At 50.0% G+C, this 17186-nt stretch overlaps 1 protein-coding gene across 1 annotated transcript; it reads right to left on the bottom strand.

The window, feature by feature from the left end:
* Window positions 1-257: 257 nt before the first annotated feature.
* Window positions 258-4318, bottom strand: KLF4 (KLF transcription factor 4; the record flags this gene model as incomplete). The annotated part of the gene is given in 6 exon segments (XM_084278200.1): window positions 258-1338; window positions 2836-3000; window positions 3091-3991; window positions 4118-4239; window positions 4242-4282; window positions 4284-4318. Coding segments are annotated over 6 exon segments (1440 nt in total). The 3' UTR covers window positions 258-1162.
* Window positions 4319-17186: the final 12868 nt, after the last annotated feature.

The raw sequence follows: 17186 nt of genomic DNA on the forward strand, positions 1-17186 counted from the left end.
TCACTCCAGTGAGAAAAGTGGCAAGTCAATATTCAGAGCAGACTTTTACAATACAAGCTTTTTTTCTCTAAAAAGATGTGTTACATCAGCACCACACTTGCACAATCCTATCTTTCAGTCTTGATACTACAAGCTTTCTTGGCCAAGCCCGTCACCTCGGGAAACTCAATCACTAACAAATACTTAGTAAGCTTTCTTTGGGCACATCCAAGCAAAAAAAAAAAGTAATAATCAGAGCAGTCATTCAGATAAAATATTATAGGTTTATTTAAAACTTACTTTCCACTTGAATATGCAAAATACAAATTCCAACAAAATGTTCATTTTTACTTTGTAGTTTACAAATATACAAAATAAAAGTTTGCTTAAACTTATATTACATATTTATTATGTAAAGAACTATATAGAAACATTTGTTCTGCTTAAGGCATATTTGGGAATAAACCGTTGTACAAACTATTGCACATCGAAACCACAGTGCATTACAGACTGTCTGCATAAAGTTATTTCCTTTAAGATAAACCAGGTTTATTTACCTGATTTAGGTCGTATTTGGCGATCGGAAGACAAAAATATTTCCTTGTCAGATATGCAGCAGTTTGAGAACTTTGGCTTCCGTTTTTGGTACCTCCAGAACCAACAGTCACAAAGCACCATGAAAAAGGCTTTTAAAATATAATTCTGTACCTGAATTTTTCCTCCTCTTTTAATATCATAATGGCTTTTAGAAGGAAAAAAGTAAAGTACAAGATGACATTTACATCTAATATTGCATTGAAAGAAAATTAAGGGAATGTCATTTCCCTGTGTAATATCCCCACCCTCCGAACTACACAGTCTGTTTAACCCTGATATCCGTGACTCCCAGTCACTCCTTGGCATTTTGTAGTCCGGAAATAATTCAAGTTGGATTTACAAATGGAATGATAGAAGATCCAGTCATTGGCCCCGATGTTGCTGTTTCTCTCTTCTTTCAAATGTATTTATATTAAAACAAGTTGCAGTGTCTGTATGCAATTATCCCTCTTTTCCACTCTTTGGAAGACTTCACCTTGGGTATCTGTAGTGCTTAAACTGTGTTCTCCCCATCTCGCGGAAGACAGTCCTTGTGCTGTAAATACTGAATCTCTACGGCAGCTGGGGAAAGATCCACTGCTTCCAATTAAAAGTGTCTCTTCATGTGTAAGGCAAGGTGGTCTGACCTGGAAAATGCTCTGTCACACCGCTGGCACTGGAAAGGGCGGTGGCCTGTGTGTTTTCTGTAGTGACGAGTAAGTTCATCGGATCGGGCAAACTTCCATCCACAGCCTTCCCAGTCACAGTGATAAGGTTTCTCACCTTTTTTAAAAGGGAAAAAAAAAAGACAATTATGTCAGTCTGGGGTTTTTCGTGGCTGCCACTTCTATCATTGTTGTTTCGAGAAGCACTCACCCCCCTTGTCTTGGGTAAGGGAAAGGATGACACAGATGAACACGCAACAAACTTCTCAAAGCAGCTGTAACTACAAAGACTATCAGAGTAAGACTACCTTTTCAAGGTACACCACTGCTATAAATAGTCACCAAAATACTTGCTAAAATGTTAATTTTCACTGTTGGCCTTGCACACGTTACTTCAGAGCACACAAGTTCAGATAATAAAAGCATATTATTGCTGGCTAATGTTATACAATCAAACGGCAAACAGGAATAGCTCAGCAGACATAATGTACTTCAGTAATTGTAGGTCCCAAGAATTAAAAAACAGCTGGAAACTGTTTTCATTAGCTAAGTCTGATTAAGAACTCAATCTTGCTGTCTTCACTCTAACAAAACCACTGCTGACAGCAAGACACTTTCTTCCCTGACAATTACACGCTCCCAGTCCTACACATACTGGAGACAGTGCTAAGCAGCTCAGGGGCAGATGGTAAGTGCAGTGCTCTTCACTTAAGTGACATCTTTTTTTTCCTCCACTGGCATTAGCTGAAGACGTAGCCTAACTACTGCACTAGCAGGAGTTTCTCCCTTTCCCATCTCCTCTTCAGGAGAAAGTTTTGAATTAAGTTCACAAATCCAGGGATTTAAATTATGCAAATTCCCAGGTTATTTAATTACTGTTACAGAACGCCTGCTCTGGCGAAACTGTGCACAATGTACCTGCTTTCACAAGCTCAGATACTGCAACACCACATTCATCTGCAAGGTTAAAGTTTGAGCTCGGGCTCACACACAAACACACATACTTTGGTAGATTTTATCCAAATTCTACCAGTAGGAAATCAGACATTAAATTCTGCCTCCTTGGTGCTAGTGCAGGGGAAGATGTGCTTCCACCCATAGGTGGGGCACCCTGTCAGTGCTGCCGACTGCTAAAGACGCCACTCACAAGGGGCCCATCACCATTTCCTCAAAGGGAACAGCAGCTTGCAGGGGTGCACAAACTCTTGCACTCCAGCAAAGACAAGCGCAAGCATGAGCAAAGAAAGCACTATCTTGAGAGGTCTGCTCCCTTCTCAAAAGGGACTTACTCCCCAGAGTAACAAATCCCAGCTGACTTCTAATTTCCTGAAAATTATCTGGCCACACTGCAAGAAAGTAGCAACAATCTTTGCCTCAGCAAAAACCCCACCCGCTCCCACACCTGCTATTCTGAACCATTAAAGCAAAATGCCAAACCATTAAGGCAAAGACTGCACAGTAGGCATGTGGGCAAGAGGGGAGCAAAAAAGCCCGCAAACCCAGCGGAGGGGAAGGGTTATGACTCGGTATTTTTAGCTCCACTTTTCACTGCCCGAGGGGGTCACCTCATGCCTCTCAGGCCAGGGCATCCCACTAACCTGGCACTGGGACTAACCTGTGTGAGTTCTCAGATGTGCCTTGAGATGAGAGCTCTTGGTATAGGTTTTGCCACAGCCCGCATAGTCACAGGTGTGTGTGGCTGTCCTTTTCCTAGGCCATGATCGGCGTCCCCTCTTAGGCTTGGTCTCCTCAGGCAGGCAGCTCCCGGGTGGCATGAGCTCTAGAGGGCAGACAGGGAGGACTGAGCACTGAGGTGGTGAGCTCCAAAGCAGGCACCCAGCATACCTATTGCCCAAGCACACGGACTCACCTTGGTACTGGACCGTGCCGGGTGGTAGCTGCTCAGGCAGGAAGGTGGGGTAACCGGGGGCTGGGGGGTACCCTGGGGGTAGCGGCAGCGGTGGGTGGCTCAGCCCCGGGGCAGCTGGGAGACAGTCTCTGCCACTCATCATTTCCTCGGGCCCCAGCGAAGGCGTAGTCCGGGCTGGCAGCGGCCGGCCGAGGGAGAAGTCGTGTTGGGGAGCTCCTCGGGAGCTGCCATGCGGCGGCGGCGGGGCCAGGGTGCACGGCGGGGCAGTCTCCTGCTTGATTTTGGGGCACATCCGTGGCAGGGGGCTGTAGGGGGCCCCGGGGCCTTCCGTGCCGGGCGGTGGGGCAGCGGCCGGGGGACCGCTCTTGGGGCTGAGCGCCGGGTGGCTGTATTCGCCCACGGCCTTCACCACGAACTTGCCCTGCAGGCTGCCCAGGGGTGGCAGTGCGGTCGGCGCCGGCAAGTACACCGGGTCCAGGTCGGGCCGCATGAGCTCGGCCACGAAGCCTCCCGAGGGGGACACATCGGTTATGTCGGCCAGGTTGAAGGGGGCGACGGGCCCGGCAGCGGGGGCCCCGTCGCGGCTGCCGCCGCCACCGTAGAGGAGGCCGGCGGGCTCGGGCCGGGGCAGCGGGTAGGCGAAGGGCCCGGTGGGGCACGGACTTGAGGTGGGAGCCGGGGCGGCGGCGGGGGCCACCACCACGGCGGCGGCGGGCTCCTGGTGCATGAGGGAGTTGGAGAGGATGAAGTCGAAGTCCAGCAGCTCGTTGAACTCCTCAGCGTCGCGGCGGGGCCCCAGGGCGGCGGCGGCGGCCTCCAGCTCCGACGGCGGCGCCTCCACGGGCCGCGCCGCCAGAGCCGGCGGCGGCCGCTTCAGCTGCGACAGCTCCTCCCGCCACCTCTGCGGGGAGAAGGGCACGGCTCAGCCCCCGGCCTGCCGTCGCGCCGCGCCCGCCCCGGCCGGCCCCCACCACCCCCGCCCCGGCCCGGCCCGGCCGGCCCGCGCCGCCGCGACGCCGATACTCACGTTGCCGGGGCCCGCGGGCCGCGCCGCTTTCTCGCGGCCCGCGGCGCCCGCCGCGAAGGTGGCGATGGAAGGGAGGAGCGTGCCGCTGAGCGCCATCTCGCACTCGCCGGGGGGCTGCCTGCGGGTGGGGAGAGCACAGCGGCGTCAGGCGGCGGCGAGGGAGGACCGGGCCGGGGGGGACGCGCCTGGTACCCACCGCATCCGCGCCGGTGAGTCGCGCCGAGCTGCTGCCGCCGCCGTCGTCCCGAGCGCCGCCGAGGAGAGGGAGGAGGGGTGGCACGGACGCGCCGTCCGGCCGCGGAGAGCCGGCTCAGCGCCGCCGGCGCCGTGCCGCGGGAGCGCCTTTCCTCGGAGCTTTGCCGGAGACAGGGGTGAGCGGGGCGCGGGGCGCTAGCGGAGTCGCAGGAAGGCGGCCGCCGCCCGGCAGCGGGGCTCCGGCACCGGTAAAGCGGCCACGCGAGGTGCTTCCCAGAGAGCCGGGGCCATGGGGGAGCCGGGCGGGACGGACGGGGCGCGGTGCTGCCAGCGGCGAAGGAGGGGCCGAGCCGCGCGCTACCTCTACCGCCGCCGTCCAACCGCCGCCGCGCCCCGCTCGGCACTGCTGCCCTCGGCGGCCGCCGCCCTTCTTATAACCTCACTTCGGGTCCGCTCCGCCCGCCATCGCCGTGGCGACGCCGAAAACAAACTGACACGTGGGGAGAGGGGGCGGAGCGCGGCGGGGGAAGGAGCCGGGGGGGGGGTGGGGGGCGAAGAAGGCGATGGGGGCTCCTGCTCCGCGCCCCGCCCGGCCGCGCCTCGCCCCGCCCGCGCGCCTCTTGCCGCCGCGCGCTCCCCGTGACGCAGGAGGGGTGCTGACGGCAGCGCGGGAGCCGGGGGGGTGGGGAAGGCGAGGGATGCCCGCGCGCCGCGGGGTCTCGCGCACCTTCGGCGGCGGCGGCGGGGCAGGGAAGGGCAGGGCCGGGCCGGGCACCGCCGCGCGTCCCGCCGGGCGTATCCGCCTGCGTGGGAATCACGGGCCCGTGTGGAGCCAGAGCGTCTGCGGGCTTTGACAGCGGCGCGGCTCTGCGCCCCGCCGCGCTGTGCCGCACGGCCTGCCGGCGGAGAGCGAAGCGCGCCCGGACAGCCCGCGGTCCGGGCTCTGCCTTTCCCTGCCCTGCCGCTGCTCCGCTGCCTCTTCCCGCCCGCCGCCGTTCTCTCTTTGAAGCGCGCCCCTGCGGCAGGACCCCTTCCACGCCTTGGCTTGTGCCGTCGATGGACTTTACGTTTGGCTGGACGGGCTTTATTCGTCGCCGGTCGCCCGCCGGCCGGGGTGTGCGTGCGGGGGGAGGGGGCGGGGGACGTATGTGTAGCGGCAGTGGTTCCCGCAGCACGGCGGCGGAGCGGGGTCGGGGCAGCGCAGCTGCAGCCGGCCGCCCCAGTGGGCAGAGGGACAGGCGGCGGTGCGGGGCCGGAGGCGGCGGGAGGTGCCGGCTGGACACAGCCGCCCCTCCACGGACGGGGCGGGTGGCGGCAGCGGGGGGTCGTGCAGCACGGTTGGTGCGAGGCAGGAAACCTTCCGGGAAGAAAGGGCAAAACCCACCCTAACTAAACCGAAAAAGCAACCCAAAACCAAAGCACAACCCCAAAGAAACCTCAGAGACCGGGCGGGGGGTGGGGAGGCCACGGGAGCGGCGGCCCGGCTCCTCCAGAGGGCAATGGCGAGCCGGCATCGCTCCTCGGGCCGCGGCGAGGCCCGGCGGGCTGTGGCACCGGCCCCCGCGGCCGCCGCCCCTGCTGGTGCCCGCTCTGCGTCCCACCGCGGCGCTACCGGGCGCCCTCTGGAGCTGGTCGGGCTGGGGGCGGGAGGTGAAGTCCCTGTCCCGCTCAGTCTGTAAACATGGGAGCCCGAGTAATTCGCGGCGACTAAATTAAACCCTGAAATAATAATAAAATGCCCGGCTTTATTTTAGCAAACTGGTTTCACTAGTTTTGTGTTACAAATGTTAATTATTAATAACTTTGGCACTGGAAAATAGGGTTTTTTTTCTGCACAAAGTCCATGTCTTGGCAGGAGATGTGCCAGGAAACACCGGTACAAAAAAAAGGATTAGGGCGGAGAGGCAGATGAGGGCTGGTGGAACACGAGGAGGTACCAAAAGGCTCCTTGTGGCGGGAGAGGAGGCACCTTAACTGACTCCAGAGGCGCAGGGCTGGTGGCCTGCTGTGCCGCAGCCAACCCTAGACTGCCCGGCTCACAGCATCTGCCAGATCCCAGCAGAGCTTACCTACCTACCCGGAGCTTACGCTCTCGGCCTCTTTGACAGCCATTCTAGGAGCTGGCATCCAAACTCAACAGCAAGTTTCAGCTCTAAGCCTCCCTTCTGGCATAGTCTCAGGAGAAAGACCCCGATGTGGGAACTTGCAGGTCTCTGGGCAGTGTTGTCCCCATCAGTTGTGGGGTTTTTTTGCTTGCGGTTGGTGTAAATGTTAATTTATGGATCTCCTAAGCAAGGCGGTGTTTTCCAGGTCAGAATCACTCATGGCCAAAATTAAAATTGCATCCCCTTTTTAGAAACAGGAGAAAAAGAAAGCTTAAAAAGCAGATAAGTGATATGATCTCTTTGAGATAAATGGCAGAACTTCACAAGTTCCAGGAAGAGAAGGCGTGAATAATGTGGGCTGAAATAATACGGGCTGCTTTCACAATCTCTCATTAAAATAGACTTGGTCGCAGTGTTTCTGGGTAATGCAGACAAACACGTGCGAGGTATGTGTAAATTCATGCTAAAAAGATGTGGCCCACTTTCCACCTGAGTTTTGATTTTGAATTATGTGTATGAGGGCATGGTGTCTACAGCAAAGTGTATGTTTGCAGCCGCTGGTAAGTCCCACGCAAACTGCTTTTTTTGAACAGCCCGCGTAAAGGTCAACACGTCCTTTTTCCCTAATTAGGCACAAGGCAAAAGGATTTCTATTCCTCCCTTAAATGAAAGGCAATGTGATTTAATGGTCCCAAGTGTTGAAATTAAACGCATCAGATTTGCAACTGCTCACAGCGGATGCTTTCCCAGCCTACACAACAACCTAAATGTTGTTTTCTTAAGACAGATTTGTTTTATTATGCCTTCTCTCACCAGATAACCATTTCTCCAAGTCTCAGTTTTCTCCAAATTTCCCAATTTTCTCTAAAACTTTCCTTCCACTAACTCAGAACACAGCATGTTTCAGTGCTGTTCAAAGCCGGCTTTAGGGATTGCTTAATTCAGATAGAAAATTGCACAGAATTTGTGTCCCTCTTGCCTTGGGACGTGGAATGACATTTTTCCAGATTATGCTGCACTTGGGCAGAAGGAAGCCTGCTGCCCAAGCGGAATGCTGGGGCCTTTCCCTCCCTGGATAGAAGGAAGTTTCTTCCACATCTATCACATCCTCCTGCAAGAGCAGGGATACCCTAGCCTTGCCATGGGTGCTGTTCATCCATTTTGGGAAAAGAGGAACAGTTACACGATGGTGGTGATGCCCAGTGCAGGGCAGAGTAGAACAGCTACCTAACAGGGCTGATCATGTGGAAGCCTTACTGGCTAGCCCAAGCTGGTGCTAAACTGGGAGCATATGCCCCAAAAGATGCCAGCAAAAGCCAAGGTGACAGAAGAGCATGGATTTTCTGGAGCACAGTCAGTCATCAGGAAGTGTCATCCCTCATTAAAAACATTAAGAACATCATCAGCAAGAAAAAAATAAGTCCAGCTGACTGAGCCTGAAACAAAGACCAACCTGTTTATCTTGATATATATGTTAAAGCCTAAGCTTGGAACTCAATTTTGAACAAGCTGTCTCCCAGGAACCGCAATGTGCCGCTTCTCCCCGTTCATTTGGTTGTCTGTAGCAGCAGTTGATGGAATCCTGGATGGGAGACTTTGGGAAAGATTGTGTCACAATGTGTCACAGGAGTTAGACAAGGTGCTTTCCTGGCATCTTCCGGACTGTGCTTTGTTATCTTCACAGCATGACACAGCAGATAGCCTAAGGAAGGACCAGCGCTGGCATAAAGTTACAAAAAGGAGACCTGGGAAGAAGCCTGTGGTGCTGGGTTATATCTAATAGCATCCTTGTTGCTACTTAAAAGCAGTGATTCTATAATCCTTAGCGCTGTGCTGAGTTCTACTCTAACAAGGTTGCTGGAAAGCAGACGGAGGTGGTCAGATTCATGAAAGGAGACTTGGCATCTGTAAGGTTTCTTACTTCCCATTCAACCAACATCAAGTGACCTCAGCTGCACTGCATCTGAGAGGAGGGGAAAAAGTGGGAAGGGTCTCACATATTGCTGGTGTGCAATCTTGGGGAGATGCAGTGATGTGGGCTGAGGAAGAGGAGGCAGTCCAGAGCCACAGCCACCAAGCTGCTTTCCTGGGAGCTGCTGGGGGAGATCTGCCTTCTGGGGATATGTTTACTAACTCATGTATAGTCTTCATAAAGTGCAACTGTTCTTAAGTTTTACTTACCTTTTCTTGCATGGAGTGCTTTTTTTTTTTTTTTTAAACCAAACTAAAACCCAAACCCAAACCCAAACCGAACAGAAATAAAGCCCCTCTCGGTTGGCAGTTACACTTGTGGTTTATTAGTAGGGTGCAAAGGGCACGTTTCTGGAGATTGCGGGCAATTCCAGGCAGGTTTTGAGCAGCAGGAAGCGCATACATACACAGATGGCACACGCAGGATTAAGATCATAAACACTCATGCTGAGAATGTCAGCAGTGCCTGTGGTCAAATCTGTTTTCTCCTGCTTTTTCAAAGCCCATCCCTGTCTTGTTGATAGTTACTTTACTTCCCTACTCAAATGAGGTCAGAAAGACCCAGAGATACCTACTCTCATCATACAAGAGTTTTCACGCCTCAGAAGAGAGGGGTCTGCATGCAGGTGACAACCCTGATGGTGACTTTCACTGTACCTAAGAGCACCTCAGTCCAGTGTTTCTTCCTTGAGAGCCTGTAACTAAGCCAGGCATAACCTTGGGTCAGACTCTCAAGAAGAGTTCAGATTGTTGATTCCCACTGAATTTCTCCAAGGGGGATAATTCCCTGTGAAATTCAGGCATACCTTTCCAGAGGGCCTCATCCTGTTGTCAAGTACCATTCACTTTGCCTTGCCAGGCAAGAAGCAGCCAGCACTCTCACACCATTTAGCACCACCATCTCTTGAATGGGGCAGCTCTTCTACTTTCAAGCAATCCCAAGGGTGGTTGTGTTTGTCTAAGAGTCTAAATAATACCTTGGGTTGTTTATGGAAAAGAAAGAGCTTCATACTTTTTTTTGTCAAGCTCAGGCATCCTCGCTTTAGTGGGTTTGCTCCATCACCATTGTTTTAATGGGCTTGCCCCGTGTTTGAATTCAGATGTTCCCCAAACTTTTAACAATGACTTATATAAGCGGCTCTCACACTGGGACTGTTGCAAACAGGAACTCCACAAAAGCATCCTTTTCAAAGTCCTGCATGTAATGTGGGGACACTTGCACACAGCAAAGAGGATGAAGTCTTGTTTATTTGTTTGTGATTTTTTGCATGCATGGGGCCGATTCATTGTATTTTTCCAGACTCGGTGGAGGAGTTGCAGAAAAAACAGAAAACTTGAAAAATTGCAATCTGTTAGCTAACCAGAGGATGGTCCTGTTGCTGGGTGCTAGATTTGGTACATCCAAGAGATGTATGGGTGAGCAGCCCAGGATGCTCTGTGGAGCTGGCTCTGAAGCAGCAGCCAGGCACTGGGATTACTATCAGCGTTTTCACTGGGGACCAGGTTCTCTCTCCTTATCTGTGTGAAATGTATAAGGCACTGCTGTCCAATAGCTTCTTGAAAGGGAAAGATAGTTCTAACTTCTCTGTGTACCTGGAAGAATTTCTTTCCTGCTGCAAGATGGGGTTTTAGGCTTTGGCCATATCCCAGCCCCCTATATATCGCTGTGGAAAAATGGTGTGGAAGAGATCTTACCTCCTTCTCCCCATCTCAGTCTCATCTGTTCCAGTCCTTCTCACTTTTTAATCAGTAATCTCTAATTAATAATGTCTGTTGATAAAAGTGAAGCACCTTGCTAAAGATGTGGCTTCCCAGAGCATTCCCAAGCAGTGTCAGTATAAAAATCAATTAATTTCTCTCTTACCTGTGGAATTCTGAAATAGAGTGGTGTTAATAGCTGCCCTCTCTCCTTTCAGTTTTCACATAGTTGCTGAAACTGATGGCAGCAGTGAGACTTTGGCAGACCTGCCTGCAGAGTTGGGAAGATGACACACTTGCATCATGGTTTGGTATTTCTTTTACACACACAAGGACCAGCACCATTTCGCTCCCGAGAAAGCTCCAATACTGCAGAGATATGTAGATTGGTCTCAGCACCCACCTAGGAGAAGTCAGCTCTCACTGCTGGTGGATTTTTCAAGCCCTCTCTGCCTAGTTAAGCTCTGAGTTTCTTTTGTTTGAGCAAAAGTGGTGCTTCTAAGGAAACGAATCTGAACTGATAGCATGCTTCCTAACAAAACATACATTAATGTGCATGATGTAAGAAATCTAGAAAATAGGAGATGGCTGCTTCTAGCAGGTAAAGCCTTTGAATTTGCATGAGAAGAGAGTAAGGTAGAGCTTAGCTCCTGAGTTTTACCAGAAGTATTTGAAATTAAGTTTGTGCTAAGGAGCTAGGTAATCATGGAACAGTAAACACTACCTCTGCCATCTTTCCATGGTTCTTCCCATGCAGTGTTGTGGATAAACTGACCTGGATAGCTGATTCACCCAAGATGTCTTTCTAAATTGCTTGCCATGCTAAAGACAAGAACATCTGTTGTTTCCCTGCACCAGCATCCAGCAGAGGAAATGATTAGATAAATATTCCCCTCATTTGAACAGGAATAAAGATGTTGTAGGAGAACACTGGGAGAAAGGATCAATGCTGCCTGCTTTGGGAATAAATACCAGACTTCCACATTGTTTCCATAAATGCCTCCAGCTCTGCTTTGACATTAATGGACCAGCAGGAGCCCATTACTCTATGATAACAGTCCCTTGCTCTCTTAATGAGAGCAATATGGCATCTACTCTCAGATTTTTGACATAGGCACTACATAATGGTGCCCTGATGGTATTGCTGAACGCCGGTTTTGGTGGCTCTGTTGTTTCCAAGGAAGCTTTGTCACTGACAGACGTGCAGCTGGGACCCAGCCCAGCAAGGGGCACAGAGAGAGCTGGTGGCACAAAACCTTAACTGCCCCAGGAGACATCTCACTGTGGATGCCCCGAACCAGCAGAACAGGTAGAACTCCGATCACTGCTGAATAGGGGGATCCACTGCTCACTTCACAGGTTGCCATGAGGCACATCGTGTTTGCAGGGCACTGAGATGTGGGGACGAGGAATGCCATAGGAAATCAGTAATGAGGAAACATGAGGAAATTAATAATGCTGCATTCTGAGTAGGGATTGAATAGCATGCAGTAATTGAGGCCTGGGGCCACACTCTGCACAATGAGGAAGAAACAAAATAAGGAATAGCTGCTCATTAGGCTCCAGATTCAGCCGGTCTAAATTCCACCTAAGTCTTTGTGCCAAGCGTTTCCTACTGGCAGGCTCTGGGCTTTCAGGGATGCTGAGCCAACGGGAAGCTGTAGGTGGAATTCAGGTTAGGGCTGAATCTGCTGCTGAGCAACCTTGGGCAATCGGTGAGGCAGAGCTGCTCGGAAAAGTAGCTTGTGATCTTGTAATGCAAGAAGGGGACCAAAAGACGGCGGCATGGGCAACTTTAGTTCTGGCACATCCAGTTTGTTAGCACACAACGTTGTGTGTGCTGGATTTTGCAACATTAATGTTTTCACAACTTTTTTTTTTTTTCTTTTAAATGGGAGGCATAATACCATCCATTTGTGGAGAAATGATACAGCTAAACTTAAAAAAAAAAAGAAAAAAGTATTTGTTTCTCAACTTCTTTAAAGTTGATTTAAGTAAGTTAGCTAAACTCTTTGTAGTCTTGTTATGGTACTTAGAGAACCAGTGCAGCTGAGCCTAGGGATAAATGCATAAGTAATTAAGGTAGAATATTTACACCAGTTAATAATTTTGGATACTGGCATCCCATGAGCAAAGACAGACTCATTGTCAGCTGCATCTGTGATTTTATCCTCAGAAGTCTGATTGCCAAAGAGTGTTTCTATTGATAAAATCTACATTGCTTTACAATCCACTGTTTTACACAATAGACGGTAATGACTCAGTGGAGGGCACCTAGCCTACCCTCCGAATTATAGGAGTGTAGATCCTTCTCTACACTGAGAGAGAGAGAAGGGGTGAGCCTAGAAATCTGTTTAAAGCACTAAATCACCTCCATGTTGAGACACCATTGGTTGAGCTTATGGAGGCCAGTGGGCTAGGGCTGGTCCTTCCCCGAAGGCTTACGTGTGCCACAGAGCATACACAGGGCATACACAGGGCATATCACAATATTGGCAGCTCTGGTCTTCAGTGCCAGAAGTAATTTTAAAAGGTAAGCTAGATTTTCCTGTGACTAAAAGCTTCTCAACAAGACAGTGACACCTTCCTTATGCAGAAATCCATGTGTGTGTAGCTGTAGGTCCCTAAAGAAGGGGTGGTCGTGCTCCATGGGGCTTTTTTGTGACTTTGGCCATCACAAAGGAAGCTACCTGTGAAGTCCTGTGGCTCCCCCTCTGAATGCATTTCTGTCACAGAGATACAGCAAGATCCCAAAACTCCCACCGTGCTTTGGTCGTGAATGAAGGAAATGCTAAGAGGTAACAATTGTAAAGGAAAGGCAGACATCTCCTAATATACCTGAATTAACTTGGTGGGGTCCCAGTGAGACCCATCACCTGGAAGTGAGAGCTATGTGAATTCAGATTTCTTTTCCAGGAGGTGGATAATCAGCTGTGGCACCTGGACAGTTCTCCATCACTGTCAGTCTGTGCAGAGGTGATGTGTCTGAGTGGGAAGCAATGGGTGGAAGGCTTCCAGCACCAGCTTGGAGTCTGTCTGAGGCAGGAGGTCAGCCTTGGCAGGTGGTACAAGTCCTTTGAATGGTTTTGAAAGACTGCAGCTCCTGGCTGCCTTATTTTAAATGGCTCTGAAGTGCTGGTAGGTAGATACCTCTTGGAAGTTAGTGTATGCGGTGCACTTGATATTAGAGAGATAAGAGGTTCACTTAATCTCAGAGCCACTTCTTTGAGAACTCCTTCTCTAGGTAAATCCTGCCAAAATGTGGAAACCTTATTGTTGCAAATCTGTTACACACAATATTTGCAGCTCTCTGTGGGCTTTTTCTCCAGGCTGCTGTCTTGGGTGCCTAATCCCCCGGTGAACTGCTTCTCTTTTGCAGATACTGTTTACATTATTTTCACTCTCCCAGTTTGTCCCAGTTCCACTTTTTTAAAATTTTACTTCCCTCCGCAGTTTTCTCCAGTTTCCTCTTCTTTCGATAGCTAAACATAGCTGTTTGAAGAAACTGCTTCCTCTCCTGTGTCTCAAAGTTGTCATACTTGGAGTGAGGACGCTCCCTGACCTCCTGGTAAAGCTGTGGGTCAGGCAGAACCTGTGATATCCTAGCAACTATCCAGCCAGATAGTGCTGACTGTGTTTGCTCACATTTCCTTCCCTTTGGAAAAGAACGGCCTGATTCTCAGATTGCTGTGCACGGGCCATGAGTGGTAGTATTGCTATCTCTGCCCAAGTTTTTGGAAGGAGAAATTTTACAGTATGACTACCAAGACAGACCCAGTGTGTTTCAGGCACCCAGAAGGGTGCACGTGGTGTTTCTTAAGAGCAGCCTGAAGCTATTGCATGTCAGCTGTCTTCTTGGCTATGGTGGAAGTGTGACGTACAAAAGACTGCAGAATAAAGACGATACATCAGGGAACATGAGCTCCTTCCCTGTCCCAGTCCTTGGCTCTGTCTGCTTTACAGTGACTCAAACACTATGAGTTGCTAGAATTTCCTTTATCCCAACGAATGACAGGATAAGGAGGTGTTTCCAGACATTCTGAATTTGACTCAGTTTCCCTCTGTTGCTGTGTTACATAGAATCATAGAATCATACAATATCCTGAGTGGGAAGGAACCCATAAGGATCATTGAGTCAATTCCTGACTCCAGACAGGGCCAGCCAAGTCAGAGCATGTGACTGAGTGCATCGTTCAGATGCTGCTTGAACTCAGTCAAGCTGGGTGCTGTGACCATTTCCCTGGGGAGCCTGTTCCAGTGCCCAACCACCCTCTCAGTAAAGAACCTCTTCCTAATATCCAATCTAAACCTCCTCTGTCACAGCTTTGTGCTGTTCCCTCAGGTTCTATCACTGGTCACCAAAGAGAGGAGATTGGGCCCTGCCCCTTCACTCCCCCTCATCAGGAAGCCACAGACCATGATGAGGTCTCCCCTCAGCCTCCTCTTCTCCAAGCTGAACAAACCCAGGGACTTCAGCCTCTCTTCGTAAGACTTCCCCTCCAGACCCTTCCCCATCCTTGTTGCCCTCCTCTGGACACTCTTCAATAGTTTTGTGTCCCTCTTATACTCTGGCACCCAAAACTGCACACAGTACTTGAGGTGAGGCTGCACCACCACAGTGTAGAGCGGGACAATCCCCTCCCTGGACTAGCTGGCAATGTCAGGCCTGAAGCACCCCAGGACACGTTGGCCCTCCTGGCTGCCTGGGCACACTGCTGGCTCATGTTTAACTTGCTGTTGACCAAGACCCCCAAATCCCTCTCAGCATGGCTGGCCTCCAGCGACTGATCCCCCAGTCTGTATGTGCAGCCAGGGTTACCTCTTTCTAGGTGCAGAATCTGGCACTTGTCCTTGTTAAGTTTCATGTGGTTGGGGATTTCACAGCTCTCTGATCTGTCCAGGTCTCTCTGCAAGTCTTCTCCACCCTCAACAGAGTCAACAGGTCCTCCCAATTTGATGTCATCCACAGATTTACTTAACGCACCTTCCAGTCCCGTGTCCAAGTTATTTATGAAAACGTTAAAAAGAACTGGGCCTAAAATGGAGCCCTGGGGAACCCCTCTAGTGACTGGCCACCAGCCAGGTGTAACCCCATCTACTGTCACCCTCTGGGCCTGACCCTTCAGCCAGTTGCCCAACCAATGCATTATGGCTTTGTCTGGTTGTGTGCTGGACATTTTGTCCGGCAAAATACTGTGTCTCAAAGCATCAAAAGCCTTATTGAAATCCCAAAAAAATAACATCAGCTGGTTTCCCTTGGTCAACCATAAAAGGAAATCAGACTGGATAGACAGGGCCTTCCATCTTCTGAGCCCATGCTGGTTGTGACCAATGACATCCTTCACATTGCTCTGGCCCAATACTTGGCGCTGATATTCCTAACCCTTTGACTGCTACAGGTGTTTATCACCATGGTTGTATTGCTGCTAGTTGGCGTGCCCACTCTGTGTGTGCCCATCACTGCGGCCTTCACCATGGCTGTTGTCAGTGGGACATAAACACATGGCCCTTCCAGGGTTGTTCAAAGTCAGTAACTCATTTCTCTCCAAAGCACCAATGTTTCACAGAAGGTTTTCTCAACCATCTGTGACTCCCTTCTGCACGATCCATGTGAACAGGGAAGATACTTACCTCACTTTCATGTCCCACAGTGTTATCCAGAGCACCTTGAGACAGACTGAAAATATTACCCCGAAGAACAAATGTTTAGTTTTTTGGCCAGAAAACATGGCTGAAAACATGACCCTGAAGGACAAATATTTAGTTTTCTGGCCAGATGCTTAGCAGTGGTCAAGACTCCAATGCATTAGAAGCATCTGAAGCATACAGCTTCAGTAATTCAACATGTCACACAAAAAATGTAAATACCATGAAGGAAATATTTTTAACTATTCATATTTAATTTAAGGCAAGGGCTGGGTTAGTAATGTTGGTTGGGAATGGAAGATGATTTTAGTGCTGCTGGTTAAAACGTGGCCTGAATCACTTCAGTGCTAACGAATTTTGCTTATTTTTTATCTTATGCCAAACTTGTATCAACTTTTGTAATACAAAATGCATTTCTTTATCCATCAGGAATAGCCTCCATTCTGCTGGAGGGTTTATTCATCAGCAAACCCTTTGTTTCAGATCTCTGGTGCACAAGAAATAGCAGCACATGAGGGAAAGTTGTCCAGTTTCTGTGGCTCTGTACAGTCCTTTCCATCAGCTGTGCAGTGACGGTCAGTTCCCACATGCATTTACCACTGCCATGAGTTATAAAATGTCTGCCCATCTATTGCAGTCTGTGTTATTAGTCTGACCTGGCCTTGAACTAAGTCTCCTGTCAGTGTTAAGGCAGACTAAGGATCACATGTACCGTGTTACCATGGCTTGATATTCTAGAGAGCTTGTTATCTTAGACCTCGTTTCTAGACCTTAATTGTCCCAGGACTTGGTTGTGCTAGGCGTAGAGTAAAAGCAGTAGGCTTTTGTTGTTGTAGGACAGTGATTGCGTGGCACGGGTTAGAGCAATTTTATATGTGAGTAGTCACAAAAGTTAAACAGACAATAACAGAACATACTACCTATAATGTGAATTGCTTTTTATTGACATTCCGGAGAAAAGGAAACGTCATAGTGTTGAACCCACGAGTTACTGTCATCACCGTTTCAGCAGAGGATGGAGTAAGCACAGACCTATGATTTCACTCCAGGATTGAGCCATTTGTTGGGGGGAAGAAAGCTAGCCTCCAGCCAGGGTCAAACCACCACACTTACTCAGATGCCAGATTCCAGGAGTGGCGGGGAAAAGCTAAAAAATGGGCTGCAAAGAAGGTCCAGCTTCTTTCTTCACTCACACATACCCTGTCTTGGAAGGTTTTATCAACATCCTATCTCACAGCCTTACTCTCTGTTTTTTCTTGGAGCTGCATAGGGAATCCACAACAGATGGTTTAAGCAAAAGACATGAAATGGGAGAGGGGTGGTGCTGTGCTTTGCCTGGTGGATCTTTGGCTGAGATAATCTGAAATCAGTACAGTTGTAGTGATTAGCACAAGAAGATGGTCAGGCTGATTGACACTGACTTCAAAGGTAGTGCTTTTTTTTTTTTTTTTTTT

The sequence above is a fragment of the Gallinula chloropus genome, assembly GCF_964237585.1.
Source record: "Gallinula chloropus genome assembly, chromosome: Z".
Lineage (NCBI taxonomy): Eukaryota > Metazoa > Chordata > Aves > Gruiformes > Rallidae > Gallinula > Gallinula chloropus.